The sequence below is a fragment of the Chrysoperla carnea genome, chromosome 1 (assembly GCF_905475395.1).
Source record: "Chrysoperla carnea chromosome 1, inChrCarn1.1, whole genome shotgun sequence".
Taxonomy (NCBI): Eukaryota; Metazoa; Arthropoda; class Insecta; order Neuroptera; family Chrysopidae; genus Chrysoperla; species Chrysoperla carnea.
This window is the reverse complement of record NC_058337.1, coordinates 60,873,974-60,900,223: the sequence shown is the minus strand read 5'-3', so window position 1 is coordinate 60,900,223 and position 26,250 is coordinate 60,873,974. Positions and strand designations below refer to the sequence as shown.

At 28.2% G+C, this 26,250-nt stretch overlaps 1 protein-coding gene across 1 annotated transcript; it reads left to right on the top strand.

The window, feature by feature from the left end:
- Nucleotides 1-24,926, top strand: LOC123305740. The gene is made up of 3 exons (XM_044887539.1): nucleotides 1-210; nucleotides 16,722-17,121; nucleotides 24,697-24,926. Exons 1-3 carry the CDS (start codon nucleotides 3-5, stop codon nucleotides 24,875-24,877), a joined length of 789 nt encoding a protein of 262 aa, XP_044743474.1. The 5' UTR covers nucleotides 1-2; the 3' UTR covers nucleotides 24,878-24,926.
- The last annotated feature ends 1,324 nt before the right edge of the window (nucleotides 24,927-26,250 follow it).

Sequence of the window (26,250 nt, the reverse complement as noted above, 5' to 3'; positions counted from 1 at the left end):
AAATGTTTATACTTCATTTACCCATTCCACTGCTGTCTTTACTAAATGGATCAACATTAAGGATACTTACAATTACAATGGTCTACTTAATGAATGTATTTGGATCACCGTTATCACAACAATCGCCAGTGTTTTCAGAATATTTGACATCAGCAGGAGATATCAACAATAGCGATGATATATTGCAAGAATCAAAGGCAGGAAATTTAGGTAAGTAATGTTAAATTAATTTTTATACACACTTCCTAAGTCTGATATGCCTTAGCCAGTAATGTGCAATCTAAATTACATCCTATAACTACTGTATACAGTCATTTAAAACAGATTATTCCACCAACCTCTCAAATGATACAAACAGCGTAAAATTGTGGAGACATGTAGTGTTTGACGAATAGGATCCAATACAAGAAAGTTTTATAACTCTTATGAACATTAGCCCAACTTAAAAATTTTGAATTGAAAGAGCGCTAAAGGTTTTTATTTGATTTGCAGAATCATATAAGGATTATATTTGACTTGCATTAAGAATGTAAACCTAATTCAAACCATTTTTTGGAAAATAAAATAGTTACAAAGAAAATTCAATACGCAAATAGAGGAAGGAAAATTGAGGATGAAATTTTTCCAACAACCGTTGCTAGTTTCTGATCTTTCTTAAAGCCCTCTATATCTTATAATACAGGTTATATAGAAGCTAGTTACCCTTCTCCATAATGCACTAAATTACAGGAGTTATTTTTTTATTTGAATAGATTCAGTATCACGTACTGAAGTGCCTTCATTTTAAGGAAAACCGTTTTAGGCTATATTACCATAACCGTGCACTTTAGACCAAAAATGGTAATAACTTATTGTAGATAATTAAATTACCTACCTTTTTGTAAACTTTTTTTTTTGTATCACTAATCGGCTATGATTTATACGGCTATGACGATTTACTTTTTGACTATTTGACCGATATGTCTTCTAATATTAGTTTAAACAAGAAAATGAAAACAACTTAACTTTTAAATCTACAAATGTCCTAAAACATTTACTCAAAACATTTTTTTCGAATAATAATATTTATGAAGTTATAACGCGTTTAATGTTGCAACCACCAGGTGCAAGATTTACAAATAAGAAGTTTACATACAGTAATGATATAAATTCAATAAATATATACACGGTGTACTGTTTGTTATTGACTGCAGATCGTCGGTCTACAGAATAAGCTCATAAAGATGAAGGAAAAAGTCATTTACCAATTTTGGATTTGAGCCCTACTTTGGGCGCTACAGGTATGGCAAAAATTGATAAATTTGTTCATTCACTGACTATGATTCGATAACCAGCAGCTAATGATAATCAGTAGATATTAGTAAATTAATAATATTCAATTAAGGTAGTACCAGCATGAAATCACTTTTCGACAGATTTGGCCGAATTTTTTTTCTCGGGTTTATAATAGCTTTATTTATGAATTCCTAAAATTTCATAATTTTTGACCGTTTAGATCGCGAGATATTTAAAGACAAAGTTCGCGATTTTGAGGGTCATGTCCCATTTAAAGCATGTAAAATGTCCGGTCTCTCCAACTATTTTTTATGATATTATTATATATTGAAGAAAAAGTAGAAAAAAATGTTTACACAATAAAATTCTAAAAAAAAAATTTAGAAATTAATTTTCACTTTCGAGATATTAATTTTGACGTAAATTGATCGAAATTGGGACGTTGGCATAATTATTTCCCATTTTAAACGGTCTAAATTTCTGAAACTTTGGGAATTAATAGTAAGCATTATTAAATTCTTAAATTTAATTTTTCGTTAAATTCTGTCGAAAAAAAAATTGTACCATTGCTTTAACATAGAAACTGCAAATACCATGCTGGAACATCCTTAAAGAAGGGGTATGAACTGACTTCAATTGGATTATATTATTTGGAAAAAACATTTTAAAAAAGTATTTGATTGGTTTGGTCAAATCCTACTTTTTTTATTTTTATTATATTTTTGCAAGAAAACATTAGATTGTTAGTAAAAAAACAAATTACGTCATAAAAGGCGTTTTTTTAATTTAACGTAAATATCTCAATATTTACATTCAATACGTTATAATAAACCTATTTTTCGAAAAAAAAACTCCCATAAAATAGTGCAAAAAAAAATTCTCTATTATCTATAGCTGTAACGCAACATTAAACGCGTAATAACGTCATAAAAATTAATTTTAGAAAAAAAGCTTCAAGTAAATGTTTTAGGAAATTTGTAGATTTAAAAGTTATTATCATTTTCTTGTTTAAACTAATATTAGAAGGCATATCGATCAAATAGTCAAAAAGTAAATCGTCATAGTCGAACAAGTCATAAACGGTAAGTGATTCAAAAAACTATTAGTTTACAAAAAGGGTAGGTTATTTAATTTTCTACAATAAAGGTTTTTACCATTTTTGGTTTTAAGCGCACGATTATGGAGATATAACCTAAAACAGTTTTCCTTACAATGGAGACACTTCCCCCGCCTATTTCATCAGCGATAGATGTTTTGTATTATAACCCCCCTTTAGAACATGAAACCATATACCAATATTATTCAAACGCTTCAAGCAGTTGTCCATCACATTTAATTCATGTGAATAATTAAATAAAATAATAATTAAACCCAAAAAAATTTATATATTAAAATAAACAAAATTATACGTGATCCAATCGTATTTTTTGTTTTATTTTTTCTTCATAAAATGAAATTAGATAAGAAATAATTAATATTAATTGTTTTATATCATAATTAATTTTATTTTTAGTTTTATTAATATCGTTTTAACTGATTACGCATACATAAGACATGTGAAAATTATTATTATAAGACGAAGACCCTTATATCAAAAGTTTATCGTGTTAAAAAAAAAGTATTATTTTATATTTTGATGCGTATCAGTCATATGACTGTGTTGTTTTTATTCGTCATATGACTCTTTTTTTTTTCGAATTAAATAGTAAATAATTTTTTTTATCAAATTTCCTTTTCACATATAATTTTTATTAATTATTTATTATAATCAACACACATCTGTTATAATCAATTGACATAATGTTTCCTTATTTTGATGAATAATATTTGTTTTTATATTAAATATGTTTTTATATTATATCTTTACTTTTATTTGGAATTAAATTATGTTTTATTTTACAGAATAAATTTACAATCATAAAAAAATTGTATTTTATTAAATGAAACGAATACAATCATTACAGTGGTCGACACGTATTTTAAATCCAAAAGAAGAGTAAACTTTGTAAAAGCATTTTGACGTGCTTCAGCACGTTACGTTTTCGAGAAATTCGAAATATGCCAAAAACTTGTTTTTCCTCTAAATTCTAAGTCATGTTTCACCGGTGAATCATTAAAATTTTTTCTCAGTAAATAGAATAAATAGGTAATATCAAAATGGAATCAATTAATTATAGCTATACACAACTAGTTCGATTTAAATCTAGGCATATAACTATCACTATGAAAGAGTACATGCGTTAAGCAATGCATCTAAGTAAGAGCTATTAAAGATGTTATATGAAATTGCAAAAGTGACTTGTATCGTGGGTTCGATGTCTTTTAAGCTATACAACAGTTCTTCTATTGTGTGTCTGCAGAGAGTGGGGGTCAACACATGTATACAATACCTCTCACTTAGATGCATAGCTTAACGCATGTATTCTGTCATACTCGTGATATTTATATGCCTAGATATAAATCGAACTAGTGGTATATTTATATAAGTAGTAATGCATTATGTATTTTAACTTTAATAAATATCATATGATTTCTCGAAGAGCAAAAGGGATATCGGAAAGATTCAATAAGTATTTTACTTCCAACTTCCATATGAGAAAAGAATTACATTGTGGAGTTATGAAATTTCGAATCTAGCCGAAAAACGGACTTTCTCTTTTTTTAGGTAAAAATATTTTGAAAACCTTATGTGTGTTAGAAAAATTCTGAAGCCAAATTTAAATTCAGCACTCCAAAAACTATACAAAATTATCAAGGGTATAAAAAAACATCAAACTTTGTTGACCAGTGATTTTTAAAATATTATTAGAGCAGTGAATGAAAATTGCCGTAAGTAGGAAGTATAAAAAAATCATGAATAGCATCATAAAGTTAGCTCGATGAAGCATTAAACTGTGTTTTCTTGGTTAAGAAAAATATTAGTAAAATAATTCTCTAGTTTCTAAAACTATAATTCTTTAAGTATTATAAATAGGTATTTTAAGATAGTGTCCTTAATAACAATAAAAAACCCAATGTGTTCAACTAAAATCAATTAAGTTTTAAATTGTTCTTGGCATTACAAGTATAATTTCACAGACTTGATTATATTTAGTTAAATTTTATAACTTATATAAGTTAATACGCCACTTGAAGATGATTATTCTTCGGTCATTTCCATTCCGGGCCTTTTTCTCAAAGGTGTTTTTCAAACTAAATATACATAACTATCAAATTATTATGAAAAAATAAAAAATAAAAACGGGGTCTCTTTTATATAAAGTCTTTTTAAAATATTTCAATTTTGAATCAAGCTATTTACTATGAAATCAAAGTTGATATCTACTTGGATTTTTAAAAATAGTAGCAGTTCTATTTATAATAAAACTAGCCTCCACCTCTCTTGATCTCACTTCCGGCTTCCATAACACTTGAAAGGATTGTTTTACGCAGCTAAAAGATATGCACAGTTTTCATTTTTTTAAATTGTAAAATAGTCATAATTCATTGAGTATATCAGGAAAGGTGGCCATGAATCGTTTGACCTTTACTGTTTAAAATTTTTTAAGAAATCTTGAATTTATGGGTCCAAATGATGATCATTCTGGTCCATCTGTGATCATTTTTTTGAACTATAAATTTAAGGTATCTGTAAAAATTAGTAAATGTCAGATTAAATTTTTTTTTTTAATATTTATATCTTTATAATTTATAGCTCATGTGTTATTCTGATATATGAGCTATATTGCTGTACAGTTAAAAAACATTCGCTGGTTTTGGCGTGAAAGCGTAACAAACCAACAAACAAACATCAATACTTTCACATTTAAAATATATAGGGATAATACACTATTTTATTAAATAATAGGAATCTGATATTAATTACAAGCTGAAAGGATATTGGCTCACACAATTTTACTAGATTACCCGAAAAGTTTTTAGTCCCTTTTTTGATTTTTAAACTTGCCAAAAGACAACATTTTTTTCATCATTTTCGATATTTTTAACTTCCCATTGCAGGAAAGTAATTACACCGGGTCCGAAAATCCAAATCGAAATTTTCAACATATCCTCACATTTCATAGTCAGGACAATTCATTAACATCACCTTTAAATTGATGCCTGTGCATTTTTTTTAATGATTTCTCGTGAATGACAGGTCACAGCGATGAGATAGATTCTTATAAAATATGTTGTGCAATTATGTAATAGGTATTCTTGGTAAGATAATATTATTTTGAATTAAAAGTTTTTCAGTTTAGTTCAAGCTAAAAGGAAATAATTTGATTCTAAATTTTAATCTCAACAGATTTCATCCAGTAAATAATTATTAGTTATTTTAGAAGTTTTGATATTATTTTTCGTTATACAAATTTCATTATAAATCTCATTTTACTTTAAACATAAATTTTTACATGCATTGATGATTTTACACAGCTTGCCACTCAACATTAAAGTTATTAAAATCTTAATTGCTGTTAAAATAACCGGAAGACATATGAGTATAAAACGTCGTAAATGGTTTTTGATCTAAGTTTACATTTTATATTTTATATTTATATTCATTTCGGAAATCACAGAGACGGGCTTAGCTTTTTTCTGTTTCTGCGCCATGGTTGATACTACTGCCATTTTCTCTTTTTTAGCCTTCGTAAATCTACCTGGGGCCTCAAACGGGAGCCTATTGACCAAAATTTTGTTTACATCTTTCTCCTTCTATTTGTACACTTTTTTGTTATTCGAGTAGGCCACGAGCTTCTCTAGAAAAAATGTAAAGTCGATTACATTCAATTTTTATACCCCGCATATATGAAATATATCAGACTATATTAAGTTTATTCCCAAGTTTGTAACGCTTAGAAATATGAATGCTGCAAACAAAATTTTGGTATAGTTGTTTATATTTATTTGATATAGACACAGAAGTCATCAACTACTCAGGGGATGGAATGGGTCAATTTTCATGAAACACACTTGCAATATTGCCTATTTAGGTACTAAATGAGCTTAATTCCCAATTTAATCGTATAGTGTGTATGGTTAAGCACATAAAAATATGTACCAAATATTGTAGACAAATACGATCCACAACGGCGAGAGGAGCCTCACGTGTGCTTCAGTTTGTTCGTTGATATGGTTCACTATTGAAATGTTCACAATTTAGGGGTGGTTTAACAGTTTAAGCCGGACCGATCGGCTAGAGATGTCAGAATATGATTGACAGGCCTTGCCTTTAAAACTACCTGCCAGCACATACCAATTTTAGAAAAATATAAATATTTCCTTTATATCACGGTGGGGAATAAATTACTCCTTTTTTAACAGTCTTTAGTTTCATGACATGTTTTACTACTTCGTTTGCTGTAAATATGATGATTAAAACTTATCATAAATAGGCACACACAAGGTATTCGTAGGTATGTTTAAGTTTTAATTATAAGCTAACATTGTAAACAATATAATTATTACATATGTTGCAGATAAGTTAAATAAAATACTCTTGAATATCTCATATGCTCTGTTTTTTGTCCGATATCGTAAATATATCCCATATCGAGCAACTAAAGTTGCATGAGAAAGTGAACAAATTGAGAAAATAATTTTATTTTGAAGGCCTCATTGCATACGTTCGAGAAGTTTGTTACATACGTTCAAGATACTATAATTTTAAGTAGATAGTGTAAATTTATGATTAGATTTTATTACCTTTGGAAGCAGCATTTGCCGCTATATTTTGTTCAAAATTATTTAGATACTTACACTCGAATAACTATAGTTTGGCATGTTGATATAAAAATGATCAACGACAGCTAACGTTTGAGCCACCACTGCTAGTTTTGATTGAACTGTCGATTTTAACGAGTTTCTGGAAAATAATAATTAAAAGCATCAACCAAGTGTCGTTATTATTATTATAAGCACAATGCACAAAGAGATAATACAATAGTACACATTTTGTTAAACATAATATTAGCCAACCGTTATGTGGGAAGTTAGTTGTTTCTACTAATTATTTAATGACGCAAACAATACTTAATAATAATACAGATGCGAGGGGAACCGCAAATGAGTCCCTTGCACAAACAGTGCTTAGTTAGATGGGCAGCATTTTACACAAAGTGTCCTAAAATATATTCACATTTAGGAATATTCATGAATAATTTGATTTTAAAAATCACACAATATATTATTTTCACATCTAATATTGATGAACAATTTTATTTTGAAAAATCGAACAATTAACTGTTATTCTTGTAGAACCACTGTTCTGTACTATAAATTGTTGATAATTGTTGCTATTACATATTTCAATTTGAAGAAAACCATTTCCATGCATTTTTATCAAACAAGTGAAATTTACAAAATTTAAAACCTCCCACAAATTTTTCGGATACAGAATCCTTAACTCGCATTTGAAACAAATGTAAGAACACTCTCCATTAAATTGCCTTTTTCCTTAAACATTTTCCAAACTGAGCCGATTTGGAAGATCATCGCCAATTTTCAATTTTTTCACAAACAAAGCTAAAAACACTTTCCATTAAATTACCTTTCAAACTAAACCAAAAAATCAAAATCGGAAAATATAAAGCTTAGCAAACATTTAAAATTGCATTCAACAAAAATTCGACATTCCTATTTTGCAGATTGTAACCTACCATGTCAGAGACAAATAACTTGGTGCAGTGTTTCGATCGTTTAATCGAGAAGAACATCTTCTATTAGCATTTAAGTTAACATTTAACTTACACGTCAAGTTGATGCCGACAACTCAATCAAAATTATTATTATTAGTGCAATCATCATCATCACCTCTCACTTTTAGCAAACTTTAGGTGAGACATAGAGTTTGATCAGTTAATGCAATATAAAAAATTGTACATCTTAAACTAAACCTTACGTAATATATAAACAATTTTTGGCCTATCCTGCCCAGCAAATCTTTGAATGCAAATATCCCCAAAACTTTTTGAAATAATAAAATTGTTATTTTACAGATTTAAAGAACGTGAACTTAAATCCCGAATAGTTAAAACTATGAAAAAGAAAAGTAAATACTTGTTATCTGCCTTTTAAACAGTTTATGCACAAATCAGAATTTATATTATTTTAATCATTTATTTATTTATTTTAAGTCGCTTTTTAATCGATTAATTTTAATTGATTAAATCTTTTTAGAATTTATATTATTGCTAGTCAAGTTAAATAATATTTTATCGATAGAAATTTTTTGTTCGCTGTTTACAAACATTTGTGCATAATGGCATACAAATCTACTTGGATAACATTAAAATTAAATTTGACTGTATGTAAAAAATCAAAAACTTTGATATAAATTATTGAGAAAATCATTTTCTACGATAAGCAGCAATTACTAATTTTACCGGAGTCAGTCAACCATGACAATCTGATAACTAAAGTGGTTATCTGTTCTGAATCTTAATATATATATTTCTTGTGTGCGTGTGTATGTGACTGAACTCCTCCTAGACGGCTGGACCGATTTCGATGAAATTTTTTGTGTGAGTTCAAGGGGATTGGAGAATGGTTTAGATTTACTATTCGGTCCACTAGAACTGTTTTTAAGGGTTCCACACCAAAAAAGTTAAATCTCATTAAATGGTGGGAGCGCATATAAATCATATCACATTATATTACAACTTACTATGTGTACTATGTATTTTTTATTGTCAATAGGCATTTATTAGAGCCATATGCGAGCGCAGCGAGCTCCAGTGCCGAAGGCCAGGTCAAAGGTCGAAGCTCAGGCCGGTCCAATAAATGGGAGTTAAATTGGGGTTTAGCGGGATGAGTGTAGCAGACAGGCTAAACGTAGTATAGGTATTAATGAATTGTAGTTACGTTTCCACAGGACAACGTCTGTTGGGTCCGCTAGTATTATTATAAAATTTTGTAGTACTTGGTAGATACATATGTACAAATTCTACAAGTTAAAAAGATTTGGATATGTGTATTTACTTTGTACTGAGTGTACTATATAATTTTTAAACAAACGTCATTATTTGTGCGTGGGTTGTATTATTGTAACGTACATTATAGCGTAGACAAATCGCGCAATTCAGATATATTGTAAATAATATTGCATAATAATTTCCCAAGAACTCGGCTATACAAAAAAGGATATGATGAGCTGGTTATTGGGCCATATTTGGCGGCCAGTAATTGTACCCAATCATTGGCCTCGAACTAGCTGATAATTGGATGATAACGCCTTGCCAAGCATGACAAACAAGGATCGACCGGTCGCTGTTCAAGCCAACCATAGGCCAGACATTTGATCCGATTAACGGCCAATGACTGTTATTAAATAATTTGCGTTTACTATTGTTGCTCACTCACTTTGATGTTTAAATTATTTAATTAAACCTGACGTTGTGATTGTAGTGTGCTCTGATTCGAACTAAAGAGCATTGAATTGGGAGTGCAAATTGCCAACCATTAAACCACGGTAACTTGTTAACATTAGTTACTTTTGAGTATTTATAATAATCGCTTCTATTTTATTTTCATTTTCTACGTTTTACTTTTACTTAACATTAAATCAATCATCTAAAAACTATCTAGGAACTCCAATTTCCGAGAATATTATTTACACAACTATAATGACAAAACAAGTAGGTCAGATTATTTATCCTTGATAAGAATAATAAAAACAATCTCTTTATATTTGGCTTTTATGGTTTTTTATCGCTACATACATAAAAGAGTATAGCAGTCCACTAATGATGGATATTCTTGAAGGCTTTTTATATTTTATTCCACAAATTGAAAAAATAACATTTTTAACTTTATGTTTCATGACAGTAAGAGGATATTTTTCATGCATACAATTCCTTCCCATCATTAGCTATATACATATACTAATAATATACTTCCAGATTTTATTTTATTTGTGGTAGTTATATCATTCAACCTACAAATGATTAGAAATAGGTCAATACAAGGTGTGGTGGCTAGGAATGTTGTATAAAAACTCTGATTCAATTAAATAGCCCATCATCCAGTATATCAACTTACGATATCCCGACTTATGCGAATTCAAACTTACTCGATAACTAAATATTCCTGCTGTAAAAGCTATATCATACATAGGTGTATAATTATATACCTCTTTCATGGTTTGACTTTCATGGTTTTCACTCCGTCTCACCTATCCCGTTTGTTCGAGGTATTACGTAATTTATAAAAAGTTTTATCGAGTAACTAAGGACTTTTTATAACCTTTTATGAATATTAAAACGTATGTAAATCAATTGCATGTTGGATATTAATTTTACTTACTTGTTGAATACTTGTGAAATTCATCAAGGTTAGAGAGGATTTGCGGTCAAGAGATAAGCTCCCAAGTATATAAGCGTGAAAGACAATTTTTAGAAAAATATTAATCCTTAAAATGTATATCCCGAATGTTGGGCAGCACTTGCGACCAATCAATAAACTTCGCAGAAGTTATTGAATTGCATTTATCGGACCTTGCATAAAAATAGGCCTATAAATTTCAATTATTCTAATTTACAACTTAAAAATCATAATAAATAAGTAAATAAATAATTTTTTTATTCTTTTTCCACAATACATATATTGTACAGAATACACCATGTTTCTTTTTTTTCTTTCCTCTTTAAAATACGGTTATGGCCGACTTTAATTTGTAATTTGTATGTATGTCTATCTATCTTGGTATTCACCCTAACATCTATGGGAAACCACAAAAACCACAGATAAGATAGTCATTATAGAAGACATAGATAAAATAATACATAAATAATAAATATAAATAAATATATAAATAATACAAAAATAATGTAAAACAATATTCATGTCCGGCGATAAAAGATTTATTCCAGATGTGTCAGTAGTTAAGTAAAATAAGCCTCCTGGAAGAACTATTATGTAAATGGAACTTTGGAATTGAATTGAAAAGAACTTTTCTACTTATTTCCTTATTGTTTTTGGGTTGGAGGTATTTAAAGATAGTCTGCAGTATGAACATTTTCCATGGTATTAGATTAAAAAGTTACTCTCATTGATTGACTCAAATGTCACAGATATCAAACAAATCTCGTTAATAAATTGTTTCGCTATAAACGAGATTTGTTTGTGTCCGGATAAAAAACCTTTTTACACCAAAGTAGCTTATTATGTTTGTCCTCAATCAAAATGGGTCTTAAAAAAATCAAGAAACTCTTAAAAAAAGCCTCTTAATAAATGAATTACATTTTAATTTACTCTTAGACAAAATTAGAACAGTTTAATCTAAATACATTCGATAAAATGAAAATACAGATATTTTATTTATTTATAATATTATTTGTGTTATTTATAATCTGGATTAAATAGATATATTCATTGAAGAAAATAAATAATTTCCATTTTTATATTATTATTTTTATTTATTTTCGCCATAAGATACAATAAACGTACATAGGTATAGTCAACTTAAATATGTTAAAAGTTAAATCAATTAAATTAAAATATATGGGCAATTCATTACAATGTGCTTTTTCAGCTCACGTTTAAATTTTGGCATGCTCTCTATGTTTTTTAACTCTCCAGAAAGATTATTATACAATTCATTTCCAATAATTTCCGGGGAGCTTTTGAATTTTTGCAATCTATAGTTTGCAATATGCAAATAATTACTATATCGAGTGTTATAATCATTAATTTCATTTCTAAGTTGTAATTTTTGATAATTTTTTAAAATAAATATCTCATAGTTATATATACCATAGAATGTTAGTAATTATTCCGCTTAAAATGCTAACACATGACTCTTAATATTCCATATTAAACATGAGCCGAATAATTCTTTTTGTAGAATAAATATTCGTGAACAATCCCCAGTCCCCATAATATTCCACAATACTGCATGGCGGCATATACAAACGAATAATTCACAGCCAATAAAACTTCAGTATTATGAGGTTGATTTAATTTTTTGATATAAAAATAAGCCGTTCTTAACTTTTTACACACTATGTCAACATGTCGATTCCATTTCATACCTTCTTCCAAAATTAGGCCCAAAAATTTCATTTCGCTTACTTGCGTAATCCGATATTTTATTGATGACGTAATAATTGATGCATCAATAACTTTATTGTTATTTTATATAATCATAAACTTAATTAAATTGAGAAAATAATTTATGAGGTCCTTAAAACTCAAAATGATGATGTTTGAATATGTAAAACTGAGTTTACCTACGGAACAAAATTGTTAGTTATTTGAATCTTGCTTACATTGACATTTTTATGACTTTTTGAAATGCGTGTCTCTCTAAAATATTTCGTTTGTCGTTGTAAATATTAAAATTATGAAAGAGAATTATGAAATTAGAAAATTATAAAAGCTTGAAAATTATAATTTTAACTTAATGCATGCCAACGACATTAAAGGCGTATAGGGGAGGGAATTTAAAGATCTATAAAATAAAGTCTGACTAAGCTGACTAAATATAATCGGATATCTATTCCATAACCAAATGTAAAAATTTATTAACATTATTTAAATATTTTCAAGGTTTCTAGATCTTTTTCTCGAAAATAAAAATGCCGAAATTATTCATGTAATTTTCCTACACTTACTCATTTGTTTTTATAAAAATATTTTTGAAACTGATAAGAGATACAAGTAGTTTTAGAGTCAAGAATTGAGCTTTAAGTTCAAGATCCTATAAGCTGCGCAGATCTTCCTAAAACTCTTACTAAAACATTTAACAGACCTAGAGTAAATATAAATGTATATTAATTGAGTTTAAACTCTGCTATTGCATGTTTCGCATAAATTAAATTTTTACAATATTTAACAGGACATGAGCTTTAAATGGTAGGTCCACACGATACCAACTTCACCCAGACTTCTATAGAATGTTGTCTGCGCAACAAATCAGTGCAAACAAAAGTCGGTATGATGGTAAAGTCTTAACATGGAGATTTTTACTCAGACTTTCAGTCTGTACAAACAATAGTCTGTATCGTGTGGACCTATACCATTACATTAACATTTTTACTCCGACTTTCTGTCTGTACAAAAATAGTCTGTATCGTGTGGATCCACCATTTAATAGTAATATTGTTTAAAGTTTTTATACCGTTGCCAAATAAAAGAATAAAAAGTGAATAATTGTAAACTATACTAAATCCAATAAAAAACTATATAACCAGAAAAAAAGTTCATTTTTCTTTAATGTGCGAAAACAACGTTACAAAAACAAAATAAAACAAGAAAAATATGGAAAATAAAATAAATGAGTTCAGTTTTTCTTTTGCAAATGAAAATTAATATCCCTAAAATGTATTTTATTTTTAAGTTACAGTATAAGCACCTCGATATTCTATGAGTTTTATACAAGATGAAATAAATAGTTATTCTACCGACAATTATTGAAAGAATGAATTCCTATTCTAATATATGTTCGAAATAATATAAATTTAATCATTTAAACAGAAATTTTTGGTCTAGAGGTACTTAATATGCCAAATATTTAAAAAAAAATATATACATTTCCTTTAATTATAAGGCTTTTCAAATTTTTCTTCAATAACGTGTAGTTTTTATAAACTGCCCGATTTTCATCGATAGTCAAGATGCTAATATTATGCATAACACCCCCTTTAGCGAAATAAAATTCTTCTGATATTCAATAATTAATTCAACTGCAAAACAATATTAGGTAAATGTTCGTGTTACGTATGTGATAGTTCACAAATGAACCGAAATGTTTATGTGAATAAAATGCAAATCTATCCAAAATGCAAATAATGTTTTCTGCCTCAAAAGTATAATGAATGAAATGATAGTTGAAATTTTGAATACTGGTCAAAATTCTAGAAAAGTATAATTGTGATAAAGGTAGGTTCTTAGGCCGCCTTATTTTGTTTAAGTCATAATCAGTCGTATGTGATAGAAAATTACGTTACAGAAATTTAATGTAAAGAAAATTATAATATTGATTTAAAAAGTGCCGGGTATTCAGAAGAGCCTGGTAGTGACAAATATGTTTTTTAACAGTCACCTTTGAAAAACTTTAAAAAATCTTAGAGTTATTTTTCTTTCTGTTTTTTTTTTTTTTTTTCTTTTTTTTTTTTTTGTCTAGTAGTCCAAAACCTACTTGCCACACTCAGATTTATTTAAACTTTCAGCACTCATTAATCCAATATCATAATCTCCTTTCGCAGTAAAATTTCTTGGATTTTATTATAACATACGGTACAAACAGGTTTTAAAAAAATTTCCAATATGGTTGACAAAACTTCTGTACTTGTGACATTCAGATGTCTCTATGATTTGCAACCAATTTTATAGTCTTCTATTGATACAAAACACGATTTTTTGGTGATTTTTTTTTATACTTATTCAATATGACAACCAAAATCCATTGTCGGAACTAAAAAAATTCGAGCCCCGTCCCTGCGCTAATTGTGATTTAACCATTATTTTTCATATACTTATTTATCACTTCTGCATGTACTGAATTCCATACTAGTAGGTACAGGTATTTCAATCCAGAAATATTTCAATGGAAATCGCAGAATAATTTTTGAATAACAAACAGTTATCTATCTAAAAGTCATATCCAGTCCATGGCTTATATCCAATTCCATTTTGTTTCCAGAAAGTTTCTAGATTTGATTATTTAGTAAACGTCTTGAAAATATCAACTGCAGTTAATTTCCAGATTTGGAAAGTAACACCAAAGTAGTTTTTTCCTTAAAAACATACAGTTTAGGATTTTACCTGGTTCTTTTAGAATTTGCGATACACCCAAGAAACTGCCAGTGTAAACACAAAACAAAAAACACACCAATTCAATATTTTGACCTTACACATTTAATACGTCCAGAAAATATAATTCAAATTTTTAGGTTTCATTTTGTGGTACACATGTGAATAAAATAAGTTTAAGTCAAAAATCATGATTTCTGAAAATAAATTTATCATTTTAACTTTAAATAAAACCTTTATAATTTACAATTTAATATAATTTTGTGTAAAAAAATGAATCATTTAAAAAAAATGCAATTTGTTTGTGTAATGAATGAATAATAAACATAATATATTAATAAATTACCTTCATTTTCCAGTTCATTAAAATAATCTTACAAATAATTATGATATTAAAATATCTGAACATTAAAATCAGAGAATTACAACAACTGGATATAATATTATATTATTTCCTATTGATATAATAGGTAAGCCACTAATAACAAATCTCCTAGTACAACGTGTTCCAAATATATAATAGAACTAGTTTAGACTCATTCGATTTCAAGGCTAGGCTGCGCTAGGTGGGAATCCTGTAGTCTAACAAGATTTTCGAAAAGTGTACAAAAGGCATTAAGCATCTGACGAATACATGTCATATCGCATTTAGGGTTAGAAAACCGGACGAATTTGAAATTGGACTTGGTGAGAAAATTAGGGTTTCTCTCGTACGCTAGGTAACTTAAATTCCGTGCGCTAGGTAACTTAAAAAAAACACACATATAACACGTAGATAACAGATTTTATACAAACTCAAATTCTAGTTCAACCGAAGTTTCCGACATCGCACATCAAGCTAATAAAGAGAACTTCAAACTCGACAATGAATTATTTGAACTTCAACCAAAAATTCCGACAGGTGAAACTACAGAAAAAACCAGTCACACTGACAAAACTGGACATTTAATAAAAAAAAATAACCACAGTGATTTGAGTCGACTGGGCAACGAACACCTACTCCTGGAAAAAATGTACTAAGCTTTGATGATTATTAAGCCAACATCGACGAAGAATGGGCGTGATTTCTCGCTATTGGGAAACATTGTCACTAAAATAAGAAACCACCGCCGATAAGATGATGCTGTTAATGCTCTTGTATTTTTAAAACCCTACTTTATAACGAAAAGCTTTGAAATAAAATTTAATTTCTTTGTTGATTATTTTGTGCATACCTGGTAAAATTTTAGTTGGCATACTATGATCAAATTTAAAAAATAGTATGGAAAAAAAAGCATGTACATTTTTAACTGGGAGGGACCCAATAATTATAAAAAACTTAAATACTTCCCTACTTTTGACCTTTTCGTTGGGCTTAAACACCACCGCGTTATACCTTCAACCTCTCTTGCTCTCATTTATCTACATTTTGATAAGTTTATGCTGATTGTCCTAAAAACTTGTATGCATGGTATTCCATGCTTATAAGACTCATAATATTTGGCATAGTAAAAACAAACAAAAAATGATAATAGTAAAAACAAAACAATTTTTTGTTCTTATCCGCTCATGTTTTCCATTCTCATTTCCAAGGCTATGATCATTTTTAGGATGGCTAAAGACCAAACTTCACCAACTTCAGATATCAACTTTTTCTTTATATTTTTCATTTTATTTAAATTTAATTAAACATTCTGTATAATAAGTTAGTAATAATAATTATCATATTGTTACAGTTATGGATAACTTCTCATCGCAAGGAGGTAGTGAACCATTTGCTGACTATTCAACATATAATATGCAAACTCACAATACAATACAAGATGATTATACTTCGCCCACATTATCAGATTATCAACTAAATTTATTAACGTTATATTTAACACAAGTATTGACAGAATCATGGCGTGATAATGAGTTACCATTACTATATATTGAAGAATTTCCGTCATCATCGTCGTCAGTAGCAGCATTATCGACAACAATCAAAGAACATCATCCCCAATTACAACCACATCATCAACATGCAAATCATTTGGATTTATTAGATGATGATAGTTTTGTTGAGAATACAGCAAAACGTACACGATACTATCGTAAATACCCCTGGAAAAGACAGAATTCACGTGCACGAATGTAAGTTGTGTTTTGAATGTAATTTTTTTTTATTCCTTATTTACTTGTAATATAATTCTTAACAATATTAAAACTTAATATATAAGGTATCATAAAACGGTTTACGCTTCATGAACGATTTATAAAAACCAGTTTTGTAAATGTAAAAAAAAAAATATATTCAAATATTAAAAAATTTTAGATTCTTAATTGTTATTTATTATTTATATTTTGTTTACTAGATCTTGTATATAATTTTTAACGTCATAGCCTTTCGGTTTCTTATTATTTTTTAACGATACCTACAATTGTCGAGAAATGTTAATAAAAGAGACCAAAATACACTTGCATCAGAATTCGAACCCACTCTAGACACAGAGTGTAATTTTTTCAACTCATAGAATTTTTATTATTATTTGTTTGTCAACATTAACTTATTTTTTTTTTTTTTTATATTTTGTTTACTAGATCTTGTATATAATTTTTAAAGTCAAAGTCTTTCGGTAACAATTGCTCATTGGTGTCTATGGTCGGTTACAATTGCTAATATGGTAGCACAGGCTAAGGCGCTTGCCATGAATCCAAGAAGTCCGGGTACAAATCCTAGTGCTTTAAATGTTAAGATCTATTAATAAAAAAAGCTTTAATGTTAAGATCTATTAATTAAACAAAACATAAATAATAAATAATTAACTTAAGTTAAAAATTAATATTTTAAAATGGATTACAATAAGTTTGAAGTCCTGCTAAAATAACTGAACGACATAAATCTTATGGTACTGCTCTGCGTTAAAAAATAACTGTAACTTCCGCTACGAAACATTTCCAACTTTTGCCTCATTACTTTCTCAATACATTCTAGATCAGAAAATTTTCAAAAACTAAAAACTATATGAATTTTTTTTAAAAGATGGCAGAAAAAACAAAACAACTCTTTACTAATATACCTGTAATAACTATAAAAATTAAAAGTATTTTCTATTTAATATTCATGGAAGATAAAATAATTGTTTACTATAAAAAATAAGTCGCGAAAGGAAATATTTTTCGCCACAATGTTCTAGAAGATTTAAAGCATCGCCTATTTCCTTTGATACCCTACTGATCGTTATATGTGGCTATACATTTGTTTAGGTTTACCCCAATATCACAATGGCTTTTATTATGATTTTAATAAAATATTCAAATTAGCCTAGAAAACGATCAAAGACGACTGAATAATCTACTTAAATATTTAATAGAAGCTTAATTACTATACAAAATATAAAATACTTACATTTTTTTCACATATATCGCACTTTTTCATTTACACTGCGTAATGGCCTAGATATTATAAACGCAATAAAATTCCTGAGATCTTATTAAAATCTCACTCTGATTCATATCTGGCAAGACGTAGAAAGAAACACTATAAATAAGAAAATCTTTTTCTGTAAAGTATAGCCCGTAAGTACTTTTTGTATACTTAAAACTTCATTTTCGAAAGCGAACTTGCGAATCGATAAAGGTAGCAAATGAGTGGACAAGTATGTCCCATTTTTGTATAAACGTATATTTTTTCATTCAGTTTTGAAAAAAAGAGAAGTGAAAAAATAATATTTATTTGTTCCAAAAGTCAGTGATCGGTTTTAAAATGGAATAATTTTTTTATATGAATAAATTTTGCTGTTTGTACCTACTTCAGATTCTCAAAGCAAAACTATGAGTGTTTTTTCCCTTATTTTAGCTCAAATTTGTTTTTACCACACCACAAAGGCTAGTGAGAATATTAAAATTAATTCATTGTGGAAAGTTATCTCATTCTAAAATGAGTCGCTCGCTCCTAGGATACCTTTCTTTTTCAATTCTCTTTAATTAAGATGAAAAAAGTTTTTGAATAATAAAAATGGTAATAAGTAATTCTTCTAAAAATTTTTTGTTCAGAATGAAATTTTTTTTGTGATGAGGGACAAAGACTAAATTTAATATACTTCTGATATATTTTATATACAGGGAATACAAATTTAATAAACTCAATAACGGCTATAAGGTAAACAGAAAAAAAAGGATGCATGAAAAGCAATCCCATGTCTCTTAACATTAAATACATTATTATTAAAATTATATAATTATTTTATACTGTTTAACCCGTTTGAAACTCTGTTTATTTACGTACTTCTTAAAAATGTTTTAATATTATTTTCAATCATCAAGATAATATTCTTGTTAATGTTAACAGGATCAAAACCATATCACACAAGCTTCAGTTATCTTGCGCACATACATTGCTGCTACTTGGAAAATGTCACCAACAATATGTAAATTATCAATGGCTTCCAAAACTATGTATTTATTCGATGCGTACAGAACCGAATTCATAAATACCGCGCGGGAAAGTTTTTATCATTTTTATATCTTTTTATTATAACACAAGCATAATGAAGTAAGCTGAGTAGGCATCTATAGTCTTTTTATTCAATGAAAATTTCCATTAAGAAAAAATTTAGTAAATATTTTCTACAACGCTAAAAATATTACTATTTCTATATCAAATATTCATTCTATGATATTTGATTTTGTAAGAAAATCTCTTTATACTGTGTTTACATTGGAAATCTGTTAAAAAATTATCTTTCTGCAATAGTTTCCCCTCGACTTTTTTTTTTGCCGATTAGAACTTTATGTATATAGCTTCATAACCATTACTTCAAATTTTTCGTACAATGATAAAATATTGTTTCAGATTTTCGATTAATAAAGTTCCCTAACTAAGTCTTTGTGAAATTAACAAAAACATTGACATTTCAGCACACGTTATCTGTATTTGTCTTTGTTTCTATAAACCAAATTCCATGCACTTTTTCACCTCTTTTAGAGAAAAATTTCCAAAAATGCGTTCTTAGAGAGCGTCTACATCGTAAATAGCTATGATACAAAATCATTCGGATCTAAAGTTTCAGAGATCTCGTGATGTGAATTTGTACACAATGATTTCATCATTTATGTAATACTATTGCCTATCTTTAAAATATAATTATTACATAAATGATGAAATCATTGTTTAAAAACTCATTTTAATAATATGATTAAAAATTTAAAACTTATAATCACATGAAGCAAATAGCTCAGTAATCTCAAAAAAAAAAATTATTAATACCTTAATCAGCTAATATATTAACACGGCTTCAATTAATTAATATCCTATCAATATACTATCACAACACATACAAATGAATTTAACTTAGTCCAGATTCATCAAATAAACCTTAAGAAAATGGAGGATACCTCTAAAAGGACTGCCAGCCATGTTAGAATTATTTCTCTGTATACTTCGGATTTTGACTAGAAGTGTAAATTTTAATGGAAAAAGAATTTGTCTTATATCATTTATCGATATATTGAATTAAGACTGATCCTTGTGGAATACAAGGTTTTGAATTTTCACTATAAATGATCGTTTTTTCATTCCTAACTAGGCAGCAGTTTGGAGATAAATTTATTTCGAAAAATCCCAGAGTTCTTTTGGTAATACTTATCGCAATTTGGAAGCCATATTTTTTGGTGGTAGCCAAAACCTAGGATGGTCCAAGCTCAGTTTTCTTCTTAGGCTGAAGCTTGGAAGCCACACTTTAAGCAACAATTACGAAAGCCTAATGTGGGTACTAATATATTAATAAATAGAAATAGAAATAGAAAGCCAAAAGAAAATAATAGAAAGCCGAACTTACCCCCGCTGGGTTGAGATCATCATATATAAATGTGGCTTCCGAATACATGCCACATTAGACGTTTCTATTTAGGCGGGAAGGTGGATCAAACGGAGGATTCGGAATGCCTCATTCCAACTTTATAAAAGCATTATTTAATTATTTATTATTATTTTGCATGGTGAATTTATGGTAAAATATTATTTTGAAATTTGTTTTTCTCTATATTTACTGCCTTGTCTTAAAGCAGTAAGTAAGTAGATAATGTCTCTGAATATGAAATGATTATATTTAATTGATATATTCAATTAGGTTTTCGAAGAATATGATGTACGCAAGTTGAGTTTTAAAAGCCATGGAATTCACACACTCTGTTCAATTGCTGCTTAGACTACGACACTATATGTATTTTAATTTTATACTTATTTTTAAATAATTCTTAACCGACTTCAAAAAAGTAGACGGTTCTCAATTCGACTGGTTTTTTTTTTAATGTTTGCTACCTCAGAACTCTCGACTGGTTGAACTAAATTTAATTTTTATACAGTTTTGGCAATGGCATCCATGACAAAACCATATAAGTCTTAAATTAAATTAAGAATGAAGTATGTGCGCGACAAATGGACAAGTAACTCAATATCACGCCAACCGATTTGGATGAATCTTTTTTTAGTGACAAATTAGTTTGTTTACTTTAGATTCACTCAAAATAACAAAATAAAAAATTTTTAACAAAAAAACAACCAACTTAAAAAAAATATTCCAAAACAAATTATTATGCACTAAAAAGTAAAAAAAAATATAGTTACAATTATTGTTATTTTTGGAGTCCGTGTCAGCCAAATTAATGTAGCAAACTGTTCTGTCACAGTTGTTTCCTTAGCTGACACCGACTCTAAAAATAACAATGAATTTTTAGTGCATATTAATTTGTTTTGGAATAGTTGTTTTTTTTGAAGTCGGTTTTTTTTTTGTTACAGAGCACTTTTTGTTGAAAATTAATACAATACTATACAATTATGATAAAGTATACAATAATGACAAATTTAGAACTTGTATTGTAATGTCTAAAAAGAAACACAATGACACGGGTAGAAGAATTTATGGGTCTTCAAAGGTTTGCCGTCGCAATAAGTTAACTTCTAAAACTTTTTTTTTCGCGTTTAAAAAATCATTTACTTCTATAATCGACCACCGTGTCTAATAGTTGTTTTGTGTCAGATTCGATGTTTTATAGTTTGAATTTGAATCAACATCAAAATTTCATTATAAAATATGATAAAAGTTTTTGTTTTATCATTGATTCTTCTATATATCTTTGGTCGTTTTTATTAACAAATCCCCGCGAAACTCCACTCCCATATGGAAAATTAATTAATTGGACTTCTATAGAGTGAAATTTTCTTGGAAGTTTTTTTTTCTATATAAAAGATATTTCCATTTTAGTCAAACAGCTCTTGGGCTATTTTTTTGTAATTTATGTAACAATATCCAAGTAAAATGTAATCCTTAGTTATTTTCAAGTCAGTGCCCTGAATTTCCATATAGAAGACCTATTATTGTAAAGTATGAATTCATTTAATTGAAACGAATAGTATGAAACTATTCTATTACGCATAGCATTAAGAAAATCAATTATAAGAGCATGTTTCATTAAAATGGTAATGATGCCTTCTTGCGAGTTTATGACTGTATCTTTACTATTTTAAAACTGTTGTCGATCTGTATGTCTGTTTGTAATATTGTCGAGAAACACAACAAGAATACTAGGCAGATTTTGTCAGATTTGTATATATTTTGTGCCAAACAAAAATTATGGTCAAGCATATATAATAATATTTCAGACAACTCATATTGACATTAAAGAGATAATAAACTTCTTTTTTTTTACTTATGCATTTTAAAATAGATAATCTTCTCTATATTTCGAGCACAGTTTGGGCAGGCGTCGTATTTTGTACAAGGGTTGCAAGAACAACTGGTGCTAATAAGACAAGCTCAGCGGGAGCAATTTAAGTACATTTTGACTGCAGGATTTTACGAGATGATGTTCGTTTGGCAGAAGGAATGTTATTGCGGTTGTTATTAAGTGAAGGAAAGGGAGATTAAGCGATAGTAACTGTTTTTAATAATAGAATTGTCCAGCGAAGAAGGCGGGTAGCGGTTAGTTAGTAAATAAAATACAACAATAATTAATTTTATATATTATAGTTTAATATTACCTGATAAATTCACAAACAGGCATGAGAGAGTTGAGAATATTAGCTTGAGTGGGTCAAAATCCATGTTCATTCATATAAATAAATACATTTTAATTGATTTTCATTAAGGTCATGTACAGGTTGTAAAAGGCATTGTAGAAAAATAATAAAACAATGAGACCGTCCACAAAGTTTATTATTTTTTAAATAATACATTATGTAATAAAAACTGTTTTTTTTCGCGTAGTTTTTTTTCCTGTGGTTTCGATTATGATTCACAAGTGTAAATATTATAATTTAACAGTAAATATACCCATTTGAATTTAAAAATCACGTGTATTGGGCCTTTAAATTTAATATAAAGCAGTAATATTATGTGTGCATGTTTCGATGTAAAATTTTATGATATATTCATTTCTAACGTCAAAGAAAGGTGTGTTTTCACTTTTTGTTCATTTTTTATTTATAATTTGTGTTTTTTTACTATACTCATGTATGCAATTTTATTAACCGTTAAAGCCTCTCGATTATAATTGACGTTTTAACTATGGCAAATTTTTTGGCCTGTTCAAATGGCGTTTTAACACTATTTTATTCCCATAACTTTTGTATTTAACTTTTTTCTAAAACCATTATGTTTGGGTAATTTGAGGAACCGGTATTTTTTTACACCCTGTACAATATTTATATGAATTTATCGATACAACCAAGATACGACATACACTTCTAAATGACTTCTTTTTGTTCACGTGGAACTTTAGTTGTATATAAAAATAACTTGTTTTTTATAATCGGTTATAAGCATCTTAACTGCTAATGGTACTTTTCATATATGATTTTTGTACCTCTGAACCCCCGATTTAAGAATATTAAAATTTTTTTGGTGGAACTCATTTCGTAGATTTATCGGAATATATTCTTAATCTAGACGTCTCTTTAAAATTTGCAAAATATATAAGGACGGTATACAGTTAAATCTAGTTTTTTTTGTCATGAATTATGTTACAATTCTCACTAACACCTCTTAAAAGACTGATAGAGGATATAACTGATCGAAGATACTGATAGAGGATGATAGTTAGCAAGGTCTCTGTCCTTTCATTGGCGTTTACTTCACCCCCTTCACCACAGTATCATTTCGCTCATCATATAATGTAGGCATTACATATCTGAATATAGCTGAGCATTACATATATGAGCATTACATATATGAATTACTAGTGTTGTATTAATCGAATTATTTTTCATTATTGATTGCTTAATATGGCTAATTTCAGTTAGACTTAATTAATCGAAATCGTGATTAATAAAATTCATCAGTAATCGTTAATCATTAGTTTGATAAAGATAAATAATTTTTAATAAGAAGAAAAAATAAATGAACAGTACCTACCTACATTACCTACAATTTGGAGAGTATTATCTTTGTATGACATAGGCATCCGATAAGAGAGTTTTCCAAAATTCAGCCCCTAAGGGGATAAAAAGGGGATTCGAATTTTGTATATGGAAAACCCATGCTAATAATTTTATAGACAAATATAGATCAACGTATGACTAATCAATCCTTAATTTGAAATTATTAATCATGTTTGTTACTTTATGTCCACATTGATTTCTACCAACTATAATAATTTAAAAAATTTGATGAATATGCTCATTCTATAAACAATTTTATATTTATCCAGATTGTATATATTTATTTTCAGGTACAATGCAGAGAACAAGTATATGTGTCAACCAAGTCGGGAGGATGTATACCAATTGTTACTTGCATTACATGAATCACGATCAGGAAATCGTAATCGTACTGTGAACTTTTGCAATAGACGTCGTCCTGCAGCAGCAATATATACCAATATACGTTTTCTAGGACGTCGTAGAAAATAAAGCTCAATAATAACTACATAAAATAAAACAAACCATTGTTTATTTTAAAATGAATGAAAAATCAATAAATTACTTATAAATATAAAATTAATAAATAAATATTTCAATAATAAAAAAATATTTTATTTGAAATATAATTCAATTACAAAAAATATTAATGTTGTGAAACTGAATTGTAAAAATTACAAAAAAGAAAAATAATGAAGCAAAGAGAAAAAATTTCGATTTTTAATTATTTACATTTGGTGGAAAATCCATTTATATGATTGGCACGTGATTTAATGGTTATGAGTGGGATATTTTGATCACTTTCATATATTTAGCGCCGTCGTGAGCTAAGTAGGGATTTACATCTTACACGAACTTAATATAAGAGCCTGCGGATGGTGGGACTTAATACGGAGAGTCATTATTTATAATTTAGATCTAAATTTTATACATTTATAAAACTTTTGCCAATCTTAATACATTGTATTCCACTTTTAGTAAATCTTCATGCTTTTATACAATTTCTGAATATAAATGAATCATGAATCTAAATATTATCTCTGAAGTGTTTAGTATGGTCAGTGTAAGTGCTTCAAAATAGACCATTTCGTTTCGTACACAAGAGCTCCACACACTATTTGACATTTCCTTTTTTTTTTCAAATATTAGTTGCTACAATTTTGTGTCAAGACTTTTTTTATAAATTATATCTTTTTAATTTTTTCATACAAATGAAAGAGATATATTTTTTCTTATTTGAATTATAGATTAAAATCTGGTGCACTTAGCTTAGATGTCAAAAGTAAAATACTAAAAATAAAAAAATATTATTTATTAATAATATTCAACTGTCCAATCAGTTCGGAGCCTTTCTTCGTTTACTTCAGTGAAAACGATGGATCTCATTTTCCACTAGCTCACGCTACGTTAAATATAGTTCCAGAAAAATTATGATAAAGATGTTAAATTTAAATGTCTTTGCGTTAAAAAATTGTTACTTAATTGATAAAAATTCTAATAAATAAAATTTTTCTCATAACTTTTTTTTCTTCGCCTTTCTTTGAATTTACCATTAAAAAAAAGTCACTGATTTTCAGATAGAATACAACAAAATAAAAGTTTTTTTGTGTCTAAAAATATACGATAATGATCAGCTGCTACTTTTACTATTGCGGTTAAATATGAACTAAATTAAAAACCTATTATTTAAAAACTGATTTCCAATGACTGTAAGGAGCTTTGTTTTTACCAGTCTTTTTTGGCTAGGCTACTCTATTCCTGACATTATCGTCTCTATTATATACGATATTGTAATTAAGTGATATGAAATTGAAATTAATACTCAGTGTTCTGACCTGAAGATACCACTGAAATGAAATTTCATC